This window comes from Crinia signifera, chromosome 3 (assembly GCF_055691185.1).
Source record: "Crinia signifera chromosome 3, ASM5569118v1, whole genome shotgun sequence".
Lineage (NCBI taxonomy): Eukaryota > Metazoa > Chordata > Amphibia > Anura > Myobatrachidae > Crinia > Crinia signifera.
Genome location: NC_139219.1, coordinates 160,744,495 through 160,765,419, shown reverse-complemented (window position 1 = coordinate 160,765,419; position 20,925 = coordinate 160,744,495). Strand labels below are relative to the sequence as shown.

General features: G+C 39.4%; 1 protein-coding gene across 4 annotated transcripts in view; it reads right to left on the bottom strand.

Moving 5' to 3' along the window:
- Positions 1 to 238: 238 nt before the first annotated feature.
- GOPC (golgi associated PDZ and coiled-coil motif containing) overlaps positions 239 to 20,925 on the bottom strand; it is a 28,744-nt gene continuing 8,057 nt past the window's right edge. Inside the window, exons 2-9 of one of the 4 annotated variants that reach the window (XM_083176825.1) lie at positions 14,646 to 14,810; positions 13,451 to 13,474; positions 8,248 to 8,423; positions 7,637 to 7,802; positions 6,684 to 6,779; positions 5,302 to 5,466; positions 4,016 to 4,199; positions 239 to 1,856 (exon numbers count right to left, since the gene is read on the bottom strand). In XM_083176825.1, the coding sequence (XP_083032951.1) occupies positions 1,738 to 1,856; positions 4,016 to 4,199; positions 5,302 to 5,466; positions 6,684 to 6,779; positions 7,637 to 7,802; positions 8,248 to 8,423; positions 13,451 to 13,474; positions 14,646 to 14,810 (1,095 nt within the window). In that variant the 3' untranslated portion in view covers positions 239 to 1,737. Of the gene's footprint in view, positions 1,857 to 4,015; positions 4,200 to 5,301; positions 5,467 to 6,683; positions 6,783 to 7,636; positions 7,803 to 8,247; positions 8,424 to 13,450; positions 13,475 to 14,645; positions 14,811 to 20,925 lie in introns of all 4 variants that reach the window. The other 3 variants (XM_083176824.1, XM_083176827.1, XM_083176826.1) reach the window with 3 other exon arrangements.

Here is a 20,925-nt window from a genome sequence, read left to right as displayed (position 1 = left end):
ATAAATAAAATATACTCAAAGTGCCTATATATAGACTTATTTTTCTATGTGTTCTTTAGTTACATTAATGGTTTAAACATTAAAAAGCATCAAATGATAAATTAGAGAAAGTAGCCTCTTAGGAGGTACATATGTAAAACAGCAGTTATCGCAGTTATCAAAATAATAGATCCAAAGATCTAATGTTCTAGTTCGCACATATTTGGAAAAAATAATAAAAATCAATTACACATACAACAAGGGTTTAGTGCATTTATTTAATTTAGTGGATCCTGTAACACGCAACTTTTCTTGTCTTTGTATTTCAAAAGGAAAATTCATTACAAAACATACTGGTAGGAAAGGGATATGTAAAACATAAAATTCACCGGTCTGCTTTGGTATGGAAAGTCGTACACAATGCACATTGACATCTACGGTTACCAGGATAAGAGGACAGGTAGCATTACTGGAAAGCTTCCTTTTTTTCTTTTATTAAGTTTAACTAGTATCATATTAAAGTAAATATATCTTTGAATAATAGGACACTGAAAATATAGTTAAATGCAATATAGAACCATATTGGCTGATTATGGAGAGTGATGGCAATATTGTATAAACCAAAAACTCTTAACCTAAAAAATACAGTATAAAAAGCTTTAAAACATATCATATTTCATATATAACCTAAATTAAGTGACACCACAAAAGATCATGTCACGGACAAGAGAGACACAAATTTATAAATAGCAATTTGACTACTATATACATTCTCCAAAGCTCTCAAACAATATGTATAGTGCAGCTGGAAGAGGGAAGAACATAGAAAAACAACCTATTTCACATCACTTTTTATACATATACAATGGCTGACATTAGAACAGATGATAGTCTGTCAGTATTGCGCTGTAAGTGTTTACAGAGCAGTAATGTCTTTATCGGTATAATCCTTGATGTCATGGAACAGTTACAACAGTTGGCATTACAGCATAAAATAGGCAAAATGTGATAAATTGATAAATGACATAGGCGAGGCCAAAACCACACAATCTGCCTGGTTGCTCACATGTTTACTATATCCGGCCAGTGAGACTCATCATGGTTTGCAGTCCGGTATATGAACCATTGCCATCATATATACAATAGGCAGAGAATCCACAGAGTGAACCTGTTAAAGCATTCACCTAATTCCGTACTCTGCAGGTAAATAGAAAATTACATACATGGAGTTTAATCTTCCTTCTAGGAAAAAAAATTAAATACAAAAAATTAGTGCAGACTGGAGAACATGTTTTACTGCATGAACCAGAATAGAACTGGTTTTCATTGATTGTGCTGGGCCAGATTGGCACGTAAATTTATCCTAAAACCATCATGTAATAATTTAAGTTATATTTAGAATAAAATGCGGTCATTTACTTTAAACATATCTTGTGTAACGCCCTTCTATATCTGTTGTAAACATTTATCTCAGTCCAGTTTTACCTATGTCAGAGAGACAAAAATAATCTAAAAAAAATGCTTTATATGTTTAAAAATGCATGCTTTGGTGCTTACAAAAAGAAATGAGAAAAGAAACATGCAATGTCAACAGTTATGGCTCATAGTGGATAAATGAAAGATTTCGCACATGTAGAATTGCTCAGACAACCCTGAGGAAACTGCATTAGAGGCAACTGTATCCAACCTCCCTTGAGACTGAAATTGTCCACTAGAGTGAGTATCGGTCTCTTCCTCTGAAGACACAGGAGACAAGCCCTATGACAGGGATTCTGAAGAATAAGCAAGTTTGGAAGCAGTCTCTCCCGAAAGGGATTCACTTGTTGGCTCCAGGTCCCCATTTTCATGTCCATCAATGTGATGCTTTTGGTCAAACACTAGGAAAAATATTTATTTTATAAATAAGAATTCTAGTCAACTACGGATATATATGATTAATGGAAAACAACTTGGCGTGACTTAAAATAATCATACTTCAATAATAATAATAATAATAATAATAATAAACATCTTGGGTGAGGACAAGGGCAACCCGTATTCAATTCCCTTTAACATAAGAAGATGATGTGTACCCAGGATGATGATGTGCACAACAAGACCCAGCAGGATTGGGGGCGGATGCCATGCTACATGGCTCTCGCGGTACTTGTTTCCTAGAACGGCGGCGCCCACTAAGCAATTTTGCATTTTAGGGCCTTGCAATGCGATGCGATTTTTATTCACTGCTCTCTCTGCCCTGGGCCATCGCATCGGCCGCAAAATGGCATGCAATCGCATGTGATTTTATAGGGTGTGTGATGCCATGACATTAGGTATACAATAATATGATTGTATGTCCCCAAATCAGGTTTAACGCACCTCCCACTATCCCGAAGCATGGCGAGCACGAGCCCTGCGAGGGGCGTCGTAACGCGTCCTCCGACTTTTTCATTCCCCCCCTATCCACGTCGGCGTGGAGTTGATCTTATATAGTGTGGCGAGCGCAGCGAGCCACCGAGCCCGAAGCGTGGCGAGCCCCGCGGAATACATGTAAAGTAATCCGCATCCGCTCGCCGCACTTCGGGCTCGGTGGCTCGCCACACTATATAAAATCAACTCCACGCCGACGTGGAAAGTGGGGGAATGAAAAGGTCGGAGGACGCGTTCCGCTGCGCTCGCTACGATTCAGGGTGTTGTGGATAGGGGGGGGGGGGGGGTGTGTTAAACCTATTTTGGGGACATACAATCATATTATTGTATACCTAATGTGGGTACAATGAGCATAGAAAAAATTACGTTGGAAATCTGGGCGCCGTGCTAGAAAACAAGTACCGCTCTCGCTAACAATATCCTCCATCCCGCAGAAGTGCGCATTGTAACTATATAGTGTGTACACAGACATTATGCAAGAAAATATTATAGGCTTATTTGATCTTCCAGTGGTTCTCAAAATCGGTCCTTAGGACAGTTCACGGTTTCCAGGTCACCCGACAGGTGCATTCATTACTCATCAACACATTTTAAAAGATCCACAGGTGGAGCTAATTATTTCACTTGATTCTGAGGGCAGTATTCAATGCTCCAGACTCACCCTTTTTTTCTGCGAATTCGGCTGTTTTCACTCATTGCGGTGAATCTTTTTCACTGAAAATCTGATTCATCCTATTCAATGTTCACTGCCAGCCAATTCTCCATTTCAAGCTCGCTGCAATTCGCTGGTGTATTTCAATGGGGTTTTCACTGGGATTCACCCAGAGTGTATTCAGTGCTAGGATGGAGAACTGCTTTCAGCTGGATTTTCGCCATGATTCTCCATTTTGCATTTGACATCTTTTTAAAGGTGAACTGGAACGTGATCTTTTAAAATAAAGGTTTTTTTTTTATTTATTACTTTTGGTGCAAAAAAAATCCGATTTTTTTTTCCTCTAAAGGGGCATGCTATTTTTACTCATGTGCTTGCAGCACATAAATATATTTTACACATTCGCCAGCAGGGGGCTAGGAGCCGGGAGCCACTCATTAAATATTCACTTCACACTGGAGCCACTCATTAAATATTCACTTCACACTGGTCCTGCTCATTACATATGCACGAGCGGGACCAGTGAAGCAGCTCCCTACCAGTGTCCCCTGCCAGATCTCCTGGGGGGGGGGGCAGCTTTTGCTGCCTGTGTCCCCGGGAGACCTCCTTCTCCCCCACAAATTCTGGGGCAGGCAGGGAGGCTTACATCTCCCTGCCTGCCGCCGTCCCCCGGGTCCCTGCGGCGAACATTAAAATTTGTCGTCAGGGGCAGCGAGCCCAGGCGGCGTTGAATAGGGTGACAAGTAGGGCTGGAAGCGAATGCTCCAGCCCTCCGGAACCCTGCGAATATGCAGCAAATCCTCAACAGGATTCGCTGCACATAGCGTAATTTGTCATTGAATACTGCCCTGCGAGGAGACCTGCAAAACATGCACTGTGGGGTGCTAAGGACCGACTTGAGAACCGATGTTCTAATGTATACGCACTTTTACTTAAGGATATGCCCATGATAGGGATCTGAACAGACTTCCTTACCTCGCAATGGCTTTACATCACCACCTCCATCTTTATTAGATGCCCCAGGACTAGTTCCACCTTCTTCCAGTTCATCTAGGTACAAGCGATAGCGATGTCCACTCTCATCTTCATACTCCACATTTTCATCATCTGAATCTATCTCTGGAGCCACATAAACTACTTCAAACTCAATTTCCCCCCTCTGAAAGATAAGCATTTAGAGTACCAGTAAATAAAAGCTTGAGAAAACTGAAAGATAAAATGCAAAAACCTAGCTTGTGGTGAAATGACCAAAAAATGCCGCTCAGCTGTAATGAATAGCTAATTTTAATGAATTAATGGCCACTATAAATGGACCATGGCCTCCTAGTAATATGACAAGCTCACAACCCGCTGCAGTCACATCACAGGGAAAGAGAAATTAAAAAAATTCTAAACTAGGCATTGATTATACAACTTTGTTGCACATACAGTATGCATCCTCATCCATCATCGCTGCAGTCGTGCCAAACTACCAGCTCCTGTGAGACTGCTAGCGTTGGACATCTTTTTTTTTTTTGTCAGAAATGCATTTTAGGAAACAATATTATTTTGATATATTGTATATGCTACTTTACACCAGTCCTGATGTGGCCCATACAGTACATGAGCAATAAAATAAAAAAAACTATGGATATTATTATTTTACGATTCTCCAATACATTGCAAATCGATGAAAAATATTATCAGATTTTTTTTTACCCAATGATCTGAACACAGAACCATGAAAAGTGCCCATTTTACTGGTAAAATACTAGTAAGTCTTCCTATCACCATACAGCTCCATTTGGTTGATAAAATCCAACTTTATTTTACTGACCCTGATCTTTGGTCTGAATTGCAGATCAGTGTGCCCCACATAATAAAGATTTTTTTTATACAATCATCAACGAAATGCACATATTGATTATGGATTTATATGGCCCAAATCTCTGGTTATCAGCCAATATGATCCATCCTTACAATCTGATTATGCTTCCCCACCTACAGATCTATTGTGCAGTTCTGAGTTAAGAGCAAAAGAAAAGAAAATAGAAACAAAGAAAAAAGGTGCACCTTTGTAAGCCATGTAACACCATGCAAGCAGGGCAGATATAAGGTGAAATACAGAGAGGTTTATAGTTGGGAAGGGGTGTATAAGCAAAACCTGACTCCAAGATTATTTCATAACAATTGAGGGAATTACAAATAAATTACCAGAACGTTGCAATCTATTATTTAACAACAACAACAACAACTCATAGTACAATATCTTATTGATGTACCTGCTGAGAGAGAATGGTAACGGCTTCTTTGTGTTTGGCATCCCTTAAATTGATGCCGTTCACTGCCAAAATGGCATCACCAACGTGCAGTCCACCACAGCGATCAGCCGGCTGAGTCGGGTGAATCTCTGATATGAGGATTGGAACGCCATGCTCCTTTCCACCCTGTACAGAAACCAAGAAAATACTTAAGTACCAATACCAAGTACAGCCAAAAGAATTTTTTTTTTTGCTTCTACTATGGAAAATGTTATATGAGATCTCAGATGTGGAAAATAATGATCGACTGAGGTTATGGAAATACATCAAATAAAATAAAGAAGAGCTGTGGACCATTAGTCTGAGTTTAATAAAGAATTTGTATAATGCTCTTCATACTAATGTAACAAAATATTCTCAAATGAAATTGTTTCAAGCAGGTCTCACTTAAAATACATAAGGGATCTGTGCCGATATTTCCCGACAGAAATGCTGTTAAAAGCGGTCAGATCCTACTTTTTTTAATTTTTAAAGTCGGATCTGTTTTGTCGGAAATCGCCGTGGATTGACGTATGCACGTCTGTCTTTGCCGATTTCAGGACTTTCCAACACTCAACTTTCGGTACATTGAACAGTTGAATTTGTGTCGAAAACCTGCAAAAATGGCCGGGATTCCGACTACCGGGATATTCCGAAGGTCAGTATCCTGGATCAAATAGCCTCCATTGTATTAATGCAGTGGTTACCAAACTGCGAGTCATCGCACCTTGAGGTGCCTCGGGACACTTGCAGGGGTGTCTCAGATTGATGGTCTAGGACCAATTTAAACTATTTCTAATCAATCCAATAGGCAAAATCAGTGTGGATGGCTGGCAATTTGTAAATGATGTTGACAAACAGAAGAAGTGAATCCTGTCCCACACCACATATCGGAACCTAATAATGATGTGTACACACGTGCCCAGCAGGGTGGCGGCTTCAGCTGTCAGAATTGGGGGGACTGTGCAGGGGAGGAGCGGATGTCATGTTACACTGACCAGCATGGCCCTCGTTCCGAGATAGAATAGACTGTGCTGAACAGCATATTTCTACTTTCAATTCCGATGCCAGGGGGCTGTGCATCTGGATCAGACGCGGCAAAACACGTTGATATTTGCACTAACTTGCTATCTTGTTTTACTGTATAGTATAGCACCGTGTGTACACAGCTTAAGGATACCTATAAAACACACAATTTACTTAATTAATATTTCTAAATTTCTCAATAAGAAAATTTGGGCCTAAGGGTGATGTGAAAGTTTTTAATACTCTAAGGCGCTGTGATCAAAAAAGTTTTGGAACCACTGTATTAATGTATAGAGGCATAGTGGTCCTAAAGCACCATTTACCCAATTCCTACTTACAGTGATCGATATGCCTAGTCCTTCATGATCTTCTTTAACCAAAATCACTTTTCTGATTGGGCCAACTCCTTGACTTTTCTTTAAGCAATCTGGGTCCTGCTGGTTCAAGAAATCACATTTATAACCTTGCACAAACTTGGGGTATGCAGCATTTCAAGAGAATAGAAGGGGAGAGTACATTAATTTGCTGCTGACCTCATGATAATAACAGGTTGCCTGTTTTAGTTATTGCAATAAGTAAACATTTAATTGCTGTGTGACTAACAGTCACCTAATGTAGCCTCCCATTCTACTCTCTTGTTAAAAAAAAAAAAAAAAAAAAGGAGGTCACTAATCCAGTAGGTCAGGTACAACACATTTGGCTAGGAGGTTCTCTATGGCGAGTCATGCAGTCCTTGGGATGGACCAAATTTCCCTTTTAGACCAGATATTTATAAAGTGACAGATGAAATAGCCCCATTTCCCACCACATTCCATTTAGTCTACAATTAGAGAATGAAGGGTAGGAATACTGAGACAGGGGAGGGAGGATCAGCAGCATGGGAAGAAGGAAATGGGGAAAAGGACTACAGCAAGAGAGAAATTCGAGTTAATCTTCAAGCCACAGGTGCAAAATTATAAATCAGTTTAAATTCCTGTTTATTAACCATTTGAGTGAATTTGTCAAAATAGCTGCGAACATTGCCAAGCAAATATTTTTATTCATCATAATGACCTGTAATGTTTACCTTATATAGGAAATATATAAATTCAAATAAAAATATTGTGTAAAAAGAGATTAGAAAACAAATGTGAGCGAAGCTGGCATTTTTAGCAGATATTTTGTGCATCTCACAAAGATGTTGGCACTCAATGGGTTACAATGAAAAGCCTGCAAAACATCATCTATCGTAGCTAGAAAAGGCTGTACAATATGCACTGCATGACTGGTAAATAGCTACTGGGTAACTTACATGTCCTGGTGGAACTGGCAAAGGGCGCTTTAAGTCATTTCTCCCCCGGCATGCTCGGATAACTGTTTTATGTCTATGTAGGTGGATTTCAGCTTCAAGTTGATTCCATAGCTTATCATGAGCAGGACCCTTCATATCACGGCCAAGCAACTGTATCTGCTGAACCCTACAAATAATGAATTGCTTTACTTGTTATTAAGTACACATTTATACGATTGGCAAGTGTGGTTTTTAACCTAAAAGTTGTATAATGGCATATGATTATCTTGATTAAAGACAAATTTGAATAGACTTAACATTCCAAGTAGATGCTTCTCACAATTTTTCAGAATACTTATACCTGACTTATACCCGATCCAGAGTCTGACCCGGGGGTCTGGCACATTCACATCAAATCCGGGGTTGCCAATTATACAGCGGGTGACCCGAGTTTAACCCTTCTTACAAGGTTTGGTGCTTTCCCATCACACCTCGACCCGGTAACAACGCAGGTTATTTTGGTGATGTGAAAGGGGTATAAATGATCTGCAGAAATTGGTGTCACTATAAAACACCAACAGAGTACAAAAAGGTAATTACTTTAAAGGGAAGGAAAACAGCTAATGACATACCTTCCAGCCAGCTCCTTATCTAAATATTTAGCGGCCAATCTTGCTCCATACACTTCTGCCTGAAGAACAGCTATATGCCTACGGAGAGCTTCATTTTCTTTCCGCAATAGTTTCACTTCAGCTTCCAGTTGTGCTTCCTTCACTTTTTCTTTTTTGTTGGCCTCCAGTTCCTTTTCCTATACCAAGATTATTGATTATAACAAAGTACAATGAATGTAATAGCAAATACAGGTTATTGAATGACAAATCAAAAGAAAGTATTTAATAAACTGCACCATGACAAACCTACAGCCAATAGAGTGCCAGCCAGCACCAACAAAATTATATATAGATAGATAGATAGATAGATAGATAGATAGATAGATAGATAGATAGATACCTTAGACATGGATGTCAATTGTGGTTAGACCCAAAAGGTCTCATTCATTTCTTGCCATCACAATTTCAACACACAATGTTCATTTTAAACACTATGGAGGGGAATTCAATTTGCTTCAATAATTTACAGGGGTGAAAAAGGCTTATAACCGCCAGGTGTAATGTACAGGGCTATTAAATTAAAGCCCTCTATTCTCACCCAGTAAATAACACTGTTAACGAGCATTAACACATAGGGCAGTATTCAATGTGAAATATTGTCCGTGCATGGCGAGAGATTTTTTCTCTCGCCATGCACTCTCCGTGTTCCGGAGCCTCCTGCTCCCCCTATTCAACGTGTTAAAGACTCGCCGCCACTCGCGGCGAGTCTTAACCCCTGCAGCGGACGAGCGTCCGCGGCAGGGAGCTGTCAGGGAGCCGGGGGACGTAGCAGCCAAGAGAGATTAAAGTCTCTCTTGGCTGCTGCAGGGGATATGGGGAGGGGAGCAGGGCTCCCCTGGACCCAGGCAGCACAGGCTGCCCTACCTATAGCCAGCGGGGGACCCAGTATTCACTGTACCCGAACGTGCATCGGGTGCAGTGAATATATGAATATCTAATGAGCGGCTCGAGCGCTCCGGCCCCCTGCTGGCTGCACTGTGTAAAAAAAAAAAAAAAAAAAAAAAAAAAAAAAAGTAAAAAAATATTTTTTTAAAAATTAAATATATATTCATGTGCTATAGGCACATGAATAAAAATAACATGGCCCTTCACAGAAAAAAAAACCTGATTTTTTGACACCAAAATTAAAAAAAACACCCTTTTAGTTTAAAAGTTCACATTCCTGCTCTCCATCAAAAGATGGAGAATTTCTACACGGAGAGAGACGGCGAGAATCACTTAGAAAGACGGAGAATATTTCCCATTGAATAGGGTGGCTCGCCTTTGGAGAAAAAAAACCTCTCTCCACCGCGTGAAAAGCACAAACTCTCCAGAAATCACAGCGAATTTTTCTCATTGAATACTGCCCATAGAATGATATGTTCCCAACCAGTGCGTCAACATGGTATTTTCACCCGAAAACAGGCTATATATCAGGGATTTCTTTTCTAGCCCCATTGCGTCAATTAGCCACTGTAAATTACCGCAGCTAATTGAATTCCCCCCATGTGCTGTGTATGAATTTGAAATTAAATTCTTACACAGCGCTCAAATCCATGTAAAGTGGGCTTAACAGAAGCAGCCCTATAAAGATCCCATTTACATTAATCCTTTGGCCTAAATTCTCATGGTTTGAGAGAAATGGAGGAGCTCTGGCTAGGGCCTGGGGACACTTTATGAAGGTGATTGTCTTCAGTAAGGAAGGGATAGAATTATCAAAGCTTCTGTCATTTATCAAACGCATCCTGTAACATGGTCGTTAGAAGTGGATAGACTGGTGCTATATCTCTTTCCACTTTATCTCTCTCCAAGCTTTGATAAAATTTCACCCACTCAGCTCTAAATATTTTAGTTGTGAAACAAGTTATATTTTTTATATTAATGCCTTTTTACAGTAGCTGTATTAAACAACTTACAAGCAGAACATTGGGTACTTTTTTAGAATACAATTAACCATCTATTAACTAGTATTATGCAGCAGCTTTGCATAAGCAAAACAAATGTCAGATGGTGCAGAGGTTAGGGTACCTTGACTTAAATCTGATCCTTCCATTGTAAGAACCTGACTGGTGCAGTATCACCATTGATTACATATTCAGTGAAACATTCTGAGCCAACAGCTTTGCAGCTGAAAACGTGGATATATATATATATATATATATATATATATATAGATATAGATATAGATATAGATATAGATATAGATATAGATATAGATATAGATATAGATATAGATATAGATATAGATATAGATATATATATATATATATATATATATATATATATATTCCAGTAATCCGGCACTCAAAGGGTGAATGTGACGAGGAGTGAAGTGCTCCGGTGCCTTCCTTGAACCACAGGATTCCAATATACTTTCAACAAATGAGGCGGCACTCGTCAGGCTTGATATGAAAAACAATCTTGTTTATTCCAACATGTTTCGGGAGTAATGTCCTCCCGTCGTCAGGGATAAAACAACAGTGACCCAGATCAGTTTAAATACATCACAAGTACTACCTCCACCAATCAAATTCATCCAATCAAGAGGCCTCACCCCTCCACCTGTGGATTCACCAAGGTGTACACCTCACAGGGAGTTTTAGTTACCGGCACCCATTGATTATATATAAATATATAAAAATACAATTAGAAAATATACGTGCAAATAATAAAGAATTTTTTTTTTTTTTTTTTTTCTAAAAAAAAGGAGAACAATGCACTGTAATAGAAAGAATACCTGAGTAAGGTGCAATATCAACATTATGGCTGAAGAAATTATTTTTATAAAAAGCAGTGTAGACCTAATTTCTCATTTAACCCTTTAGGGGCCATGGCATCAAGTTTCATTATCCACATGCTTTCACATCTATATATATATTTTACCTTTTACATTTTTAGTACAATAACGATTGAGAATACCAAGTGCAAAAACAAATTGCAGATGTAAATCTAGATACCATTCGTGCAAGGTGACCCACTACTTATAGCTCAAGATAGTAAAAGAACACGCAATTTAACAAACCCTGACAAGTGCACATGTGGAGCCTTTGTTGCCAGGATGCAGAGAAAAATCACTGCACGTGGTGGACCTACTCAGTACAGATATCAATGAAACCTTGATCTATTTTCTGTCTGTGTCCAATCATTTGTCTACATAGTGCACTTTTCTATTAATTTACTGATCAAAATGATCCAATATTGTTATTAATCCTATACTGCATATATATCAAGCTTGGTAGATTCTTCAGGGTATTCAGATCGGAAACCAGGAGGCAAGGCTGATGTTATTCAGCCGTGTCCCTGAGCCAGAGATTACTCCTGCTGCTTTACAGACTCTGATTGAATCTATTGGTGTTCTAATTGGGTTTCAACTTCATTTTGAATTTTTTTTTGTCATCTATCTTTGGCCTGGTCAAGGTTTATCCAACCTGCCATGTAATTTCGTGGCCATTCCTCTACTTCTATACTTGGGCATTCAGTTACTTTCATTCAATTGTGTTACTTTAACATTGTTAGAATCAGGGAGGTCTTGGGTTGGGAACACCTTTATTTGACTTGCATGGGCTAGTCTTATCAAAACGATGATCTTTACAATAGCGCTCTAGCCTCTGCAGACTTTGCCCTGGCAGGAATGTTTCCTCAGTTGATATGATCTTACCTATTAAGGTCATAGAACAATCATGTGTCCATTCTGGTAACTACTTATGCATGAGCCATCAGTTCTTAGGTTTGTACAATGATGGTAGCAGCATGGTTTGGGGTGATTCTGTTGCCAATTAAAAAAAACTATGGATTCAGAACAAGTCTAGGGAGCATAGACACTGGGCAATATAATGAATGATGTTGCTCATTTTAGCCATTCTGAGCAATATCGTTCATTGTATCGCCCAGTGTGTACGCTACCAACTATGCACGCTCCCATGGGTCGTTTACAACCTGCCCTTTCATCTGTGCATGTTCAGGCAAGGGAGAACATGCTTAATGAGGGCCATGCTGCAGAATACATTATAAAGCAAGTTCACATTGGATAATCGTTTTCAGTAAGATGCAAGCAAACGACATTAAATTAAGACAGAGTATTAATGCAACCACATCAAACCACTACAGCCATGAATTAGTTCCAACTGTGCAACATTTTCTCACTGTCTGCTTGCAAAGCTAAAGCATATCAAATTACGTATGTGTACCACTATCTTAGGGTAAAGGCCAAAACTAGAATTACAGCAGGTGGCATTAGAAATCAGGAGTAATGGTTAACATTCCTGCCTCACAGCACTCAGGTCACGGGTTTGATTCCCACCATGGCCTTAACTTTAGAATGTAAGCTCTCATGAGCAGGGCCCTTATGTGTTCTTGCTTCTCTTCCCTAAACTATCTTTGATGGTACCAAATCCTGCGATTTGCTGTGACAGGGATACTTATTTCAGTGTCGTCTGCTATTGCAGCTATGGTTATGTACCCCGTACTTGTCCTCTATTGTATTCAACTGTAAGTCGCTCTTTCCTGTTTTGCTGACTTGTTTACATACTCTGTAGTTGGAAGCTGCGGACCCCTTGTAGCACCATATAAATAAAGGAAAAGAATAGATAACAAGTTTGTATATCCTCCACAGACTTATGTCTACTTCAGTTTCCTCCCACAAACCCAAAAAACAAGGATAAGTTACCGTTAATTGGCTCCCAACAAAAAATAACCCTAGTGTGCGCATATACGTGTGTTTACGGCAGACTACATGGGACAAGTGATTCTACTCTGCCATCAAAATTGATTCTATAAACACACAGGAAGACACTACACCTTGCTGTAACTGACCATAAGTGGTAACTGTTTAATAAAGGAAAAAAAAAGTTAGTAAATGACTAAGATACCCAGCATCTCTTATCAAATACAAAATAATGAACAAAAATAACAATGAAATGATCAAATTTATTTTGTATAACAAGGAGTCTACAGTAGAAATAAAAGAAATAATAACACACCACCTAATTTTCCCCCAAACTCTTAATACATACAAAATAAATTTGCAAAAGCAAACAGCTTATTATGGGTACTATATGAATTTTTTTGGGGGGTGGAAAACAACACGTCTAGTTTTTCTATATCAAAGGTGTGAAAACAGGAGGGAAAACATCTACAACTATAAAACGTCACTGTATAGTAAAATACAGAAGCGTGCTGTACTCACCATTACTTCCAGACTAGGGACAGACTTAAAGCAAGAAAAGAGAGACTTTTAGTTAGAATAGCCAAGATAAAGACAGAATAAAGTATTAGAAAAGAAATACTAAATAGCAGATATTAAATATGCACCACTATGTATGACCTAATGCATTGTCAGACCAGTTGCACTTGATGGTCAAACATCTCAATTATTAAAGATGATACAATAAACAAATGCAATAGATACATAGACCGATTCAAAGATGCCAATTTCATATGCACAATACATTTGTCTTGTGTGTCAGATGCCAACAGTTGGGATTCCGACTGACAAGGGCTTTTTTCCCTGGTGGGGAGTCGGACACTCATTCCACACCCATTTGTCTTTTGGCCAAATCAAGAGGGGGGAGGTGTCAATCGCACGTGTTGAGTTGCAATGAAAAACGGGGTGCGCTACCACTAGCCAAATAAACTGATTTGTACACAAAGAGAGAATCTAAACAAAGATTTGGTAACTGGTTTAGCCAAAATGTTAGCCTGTGTGTATTTCAAGGTGGCATCGGGTTGGTGACATGCAATAGATCAAGATTTTGTATATGTATGGGCAGCTTGATTGTTATTTAGAAGTAAAGCAAAAAATAAATGAACTTTGTCGAAATCCAAGAGAAGCAATTACATTTATACTTTTTCTATGCAGTGTAAATAAGGTCTGCTTTTGTACGTAGCACACAAAATGTCAGATTTATTTTTACACTGCAATTCAGATTCAGTTTGTACAACCACCACCCAAATCTAAATCTCTTAGCACATTTTGTAGCTTTCCCAGCTACAGTGCAACATGGTTTTGCCCATGTTCACAGTTACTTTTTTATTTTTACATCCAATTCAGAATAAGGCACGATGGGGTAGAATTCAGCATTAAGTCGCAAGCACTGACATAGCAGCTCACCAAATTAAATAGCTTCGGCCCCTATGAGTCAGCCAAACAGTGGTAGTTAGGTGTTACAAACTGCATTTACTTTCAAATCATCTATCACATACATGGAATGTGTCATTCGTGATAACTTAATTTGTGGAAAGACCAGTAAAAGGCCACAAAAGTAATTTAAGCATCAATAGAAAAGGCTAAACTTCAGCAATATTTCAATAGCATTTAATACAATAGCTTAAAAGGCCTGCAGATGGTTTTACTCTACACGGACCATGCGGCTTCTGCTTACCAGTTTGGCTTTGATGGCCCCGGAGTCCACATTCTGCCCTGTTTTGGAGTGAAGTTGTAGTTGTACAGCATGAAGCTGTAGAAGCTGATCGTGAACCTCTTTCTCCCATACCACTTTTTCTGCTTGAGTCTCTGTCAGCTCTGATTTCAAATCTACAAGTTGAGCCTGTAAAATTTAAAAACATTTTTTGTACCTTTTATGGTCTGGAATATAGTGTACTTACATGATCAACATGAAAAAATGTGATGCACATGCTATTTGTGTCATACTACTTGCATTGCAGTCTGAACTGATAATATACTGTAGCTCTTTTCTCATTGGAAAATCTACTACTAATGGTACGTAAGATACCAAATACGATTGAACAGTCATTCGCTGGATCTCTTGCTATTGTCACCACTATATAGCTTCATCCCCACTGTAGAATCCCGATCTACAGCAGCTATTCTCCCTCATAGGGGTCCAAACATGCAACATGGAGAGCGCGCAAGGGGCTTTGATGCACTCACACCCTGTTGGAGTACAGTTAGTCAGGATTCCGTTGTTGGTATAATGGCCTTCAGAATCCCGACAAATTGAATGCAAATGACTTTCTATTGCAGGTCAATGTAAATGTACACAATTTTGACAACTAAAGTCAAAAGGAACAAAAATGGCCTTTTAATATAGTCTTCACAATATTTTTTTACCAAACTAACAAAACATTGCCGATTTTGGTGTCTGTAAGGTCAAAATTTGCATAAAATTTTATGAATGTTGAACTTAAATCCAGAGGTGACAAAAGACACATACGAGCACTTATTATTCTGAATGAACAGAAAAAAAAACCCGAAAAAACTGATTGAATGAATGATCAGATTACAAAATCTATGCCACAATGGGGTCAATTCTATTCTCAGCGCTGTTAATAGCTATTCTAATCAGCGCCCTGCTAAATCAGAAAATGCCGTTAGTCATGGGTGTTTAGTCATGAGTACTGACATTTTCCGACTTAAGCGTCCCGCTGCAATGCTGCTTAAATCAGGCTAGGCCGGCCTTGAAACAGCATCGCCGCCCTAGTTTTGTTGGAAATCCACTAGTCTGTGGTAGCAGCACAGTTTCAATCCGGGCCCAGTTTTTCAAAAGGTGGGGAAAAAATAAATAAATAAATAAATAATAAAAATCGACAAGATTCATCTATATCGGTGTTCAATCACGCACTCCATACAATTGATAGAAGTTGGTCCGGTGCCCTCACTTGTAAAGAATTATATAGCCAGAGTAGGTGCGGCACTCGGACATCAAAGAGAAAATAAGCTAGTAGCTGTAGACAACGTTTCAGTTTAATAACAACTGTTTTCAAGTCTATAGACCTGAAAACAGTTGTTATTAAACTGAAACGCTACTAGCTTATTTTCTCTTTGATTGATGTCTGAGTGCCGCACCTACTCTGGATAGATATAGAGAAATAATATATTTTGTTAGCACAGTCATACAGATATGTCCTACTTCTAGCCTCAAGATAGCGATCACAGGATACCTGGCATTAGTGAGTAGACAGGTCACGTGCAACTCTGTTATAATCCGGTGTCTTTTTGAAGAAAATGCATCATGTCAGGTGCAAATGCAGGATTTTTAGAAGGGGGCTTCCAGAGAGGGCCGGAGCAAAGCACGGAGATGGACACTTAGATGACCCAGTATATGCTGGGTCAGTTAAAGTATTATAGATAGACCAAATGTATAGTATATATATATATATATATATATATATATATATATATATATATATATATATATATATATATATATATATATATATATATATATATATATATATATATATATATATATATATATATATATATATATATATATATATACACACACATATACACACACACATATATATATACATATACACACACACACACAAACACCCTGAGCATAGCAATGTATTGGGGCCCCTACCTATCCTCCAGTGGTAGCGGTGGGGGGGGGGGGGGGGGGTAATATATGTATCAGTAGGGCCTGGATCAGTAATTTCCACTAATTACCCCTTTAATGCACAAATGATGGGAAATCAGGTGGGAAAAGGGGGCATTGGGCTGAATGAAGGGGTCCTGATACATAACTTCCAGGGTGGTAGAGGATGTTTAATATGCAGAGGAGGGGTGTATAGTGGAGTGGGCTTATTATTCATAATTTTCTGGTGGGAGGACAGCTTGCTTGACTGCAGATATCTCCAGTTCTCAGAACTGGAGATAAGTGCAGTCTAGATTTCTTAGCTTTTATTGGAATTAAAAACTAGAGAATCACATCTACCAAATGGTACTGGGGACTAGGGGATCAGAGTTCAGGAGGCAGAGCAATCCGCCAATGAGAATATAAAACTACATACCAGGTGTGTGGAGATGGAGCAGTAACCAGCTGCTGGAAGGCTGATATCTCTGGTTCAGTAGAGACAAGCTTCTAGTGTCCATAAAGGGGGGGGGGGTCCTTAGATTTTGGAATATACCCTCAGAAAAACTCTAAGTCAGACAGAACCTGAAATATCTGACTGGGAATAGCAATTAACAGGCTTGGATGGGGACCACTACTTTGAAGTCAGATATCTCCAGTTCCCCAGGGCTGATTTTTAAAATTCTTGTACCCATGGAAAGAGGGGACCCTCAGCTTCCTGGAAGGGGGGGGGGGGGGGGGTTCTGGGTACTCAGAAACCGCCCCTGCAACACAATTGTAAACAAATTAGTACAGAAAAATGGTCAAAAACCAAAACCTCGCCTAACTCTGCAGCAAAGAAGGAACACCATTCCCCACAGCCTACTTCAGAGAAAGGGATTCCATAGTAAGCATCCAAAGACCCTATATTCTCTTTTAGCAAGTCTGGTGAGACACTGGGCCATGGAACCTTTGACAGCCTCAAGGTAAGGAAATGCTTAAGCTGCCAGACCAGATCATCCAGGTCCCTGGAAGCCGTTGGGGAGGAAATACAGGAAAAACAATATCCTGGTTAAGTGGAAAGCGGAAACAACGTCCAGCCAGAACAGAGCCGTTCTCTGTATGGTTCCTATCTTTATAGAAGCAGAGAAAAGTCAGCTTGTAAGACAAAGCCCTTTACTCTGAAACTAGATGAATTGAGGCAATAGCCATAAGGAAGATGAGCTTCCAAGTAATTAACTAAAGATTAGCTGAATGCAAAGGCTATAATGGATTAACATCCCACAGTGCTACCAGGTTGGAACCTCTGGAAGAAGGCCCAAATGCCTTTGGAAGATAATATCCATCTACAAGCACATTCTTTATACTGTACACGTATTTTAACAAGGACCTGTGGTTTAACAAGGAAAAGCATCAGAAGACCTGTAATTCTAAACAAACTTACTGCAAAACATTAACCTTACTGAAAAACCTGTCTAGCAAGGCCATAGTTCTGGCTGTTGAGAATGCACAAAGGAATAACTAGCTAATCAGAAGGAAATGCTCGCCAAACAACATAGTAATAAACAAGTTTTCCCTGCTACACAAACCATGAACATGTAAGCACACATTTCAGGAACTTCAGATCACTGTCAATAAACTAAAATTAGGATTTCACACACAAAATACGTTCACAAAAATACTCAATGCAGAATAGTTTAAAATATTACACTAGTACAGCTTTGCAATAGATTGATTACATGCAGTAATGTATGCAGCCAGCTTAAAATCAGCAAGTGCATTCTATTCCTGGAGAAAGAGATTAATAAAAGGAAAAGCACTCTACACATTTTACTCCCAAGGGTACATCTCTACACCATCTACCAAATATGAGACTTTTCTCATCCTAATAAAATGTAATTGTGGATTTTTCATACCAAACGCATATATTTACTAATTATTTTTTCATACCTGTGCACTGGTCTCCTCCCATTCCCCTCCCTTTTTCAATGCGTATCTACATACAGTATACCTGTAATTAGAGCAGTTACTGTAGGTGCTAGGAATGTCAACCATAAATCTAGACAGACACAAAGATTGTATTGCCTTCCAGAATCACAGAGAATGATTAAAGAGCATCATTCGTATACTAAAGGTCACAACCATCGTCAGTGGCTAGATAAAGGTTTAGTATTTATCCATACTATATCTTATACAGTAGAGCCCATGGCATTTTAATTTTTTTTTGTTTTGTAAGGAAATGTGAACATGCTTCCTTAGATTAGGCTCCACCCCCAGGGCCTGTGTCTGTTCTTCAGCGCAATTTGATTTACAATCCATTCTAAACTAGCAAATTTGTGTACATCCCCCCTAAAATGGTGAAAATTTATTTTTTATAAGTAAAAGTGTCAGGACACATAGTAGAACGTCCAGGGCACCCCTTCCAAAATTCAAGCACTTGAAAGCATTTACATAGCATAATTTGATTAAAAAAGTCAGTTTTCAAATGAATTTCTCTCAAAAACTCAATAATGGGTTAAAATGATGCAGAGCAGGTATGTCAAAGAATTGTGTTGATGGGAGAGGGGTTTATGAACTTAAAAATGAGAGCTAAGTATTTATTCCAACTTTGCACAGAACATTGTAAGGATAGAGTTTGTAAATCACTCAGACACAGTAATAGACAAAAACTGAAAGAGGGTTTACTCTGTAGAACAGGGGTGGAGAACCTCAGGCCTGCTGGCCGTATGCGGCCCCCATAGCTGGTCTGAGTGGCCCACCCACCCGCCCGGCGGCTTTGCCGTCAGGTACAGGGAAATTCTCGTGAGAGGTCAGTAGTTCTCGGGAGATTCCTCTTAATCAACAGCAGCTGGAGACAGTCAGTCCTATTCAGCGGCAGCCACCGGAGCATGGGGCGGCTGCAGCAGTGGAATTTGTAAGAGAAATTTTTACATATGGCCCAAAGGATTTTTCCCCCATACAAACCGCCCTTGGCACAAAAAAGGTTCCCCACCCCTGCAATAGAACGTTAAACACAGAATGGCACACTGGGCAATACTAGAATCCAACAAATGAAGCTATAGAGACTGCTGATGAGCCACATAAGTTCTAACCGCAGTGATGTTTAAAGCTGGGTACACACTACAGTATTTGCAGCCCTGTTGATATTGTTAACAATATACTGTAGTAAATATTTTACTGCATGTCTAGATGACATGGGGTCATAAATTACCCATGAGAGGGCATTGTTCATTGTTTGTAGGGTACACACTTGGCAATATTTTAAACAATATCGATCGGAAGGGTAAAATAAGTGATATTGTTTAAAATATCACATAATGTGAATGCACTTTTAGCATTTAAGTAGAGGTCAGAATAAGGAGTCAGGTCCAAAGAACACCAATCGTATGTGTTCCACAAGGAACTCTTGGCAGAGCCTCGCCTCTTAATAGAGTAACATTACAATCAGGTAGCCCTTTCTTATACTTTTAGAATAGCCTTAAGCCATAGGGGTGTTTTGACCTTCACTCTAGAGTCAGGGTGGCTAATCCTGGGATTAGTAGTCTAATGTCGGACAGACAGCTGCTCCCGTCTCCAGCTGTGTGGCTCTGTGCAGCTTGACATGGTCAGAGGTCAAGTTACACGGCCCGCTGGCCACACCGCTGCTCTGCCGCTTCCACCCACCCATGTAAGAAAATGTGCGGGGCTGCCTGTTTGGGGTGGGGGTATTTATTTTTTGTATATTTTTATCAGGGATTTCAATGCACTGGCTATCAATTGTTACATTTACAGAATTAGCTCATATTACATATACACAGTGTCCTATTATTACAGTCTGTCCCTATTTACATTTAAAACATGTATTGAATAGTAATCAGACAACATTATAGTGTCGCTCTTCTAGCACAATGTGGTCTGTATTTCAGCATGAATATGCAGACTGTGCTAGAAGCACCACAACAGAGACACCCCAGGCAGGGAAGAGTTACTGCACGGGTTTTGAAAGATGCAGTGTGCTAGAATGAACACTACATCAGAAAGTCAATCTATACTGTGCGGCCATTTACCGGTTGCCCAGTGGTTCCTAAATTGTGTGCTGTGGCACAGGACCAATTATTATGATCAATATAAATAGGTGAAACCAGTGCTTGTGGCTGCTATTCTTAACATATGTGGACAAACCGTAGCAAATATTGGGGTACATTTTTTAAGCTCGGTGAAGTGATAACATGTCTGGTTTTTATCACTGGCCAATAAGCTCCTAACTATCATTTTTCAAACCAAGCCTGTAACTTCAGTTAGGAACTGATTGGCCAGTGATAAAAACCAGACACTTTATCACTTTACCGAGCTTAATAAATCTGCCCCATTTTCCCTTATATAA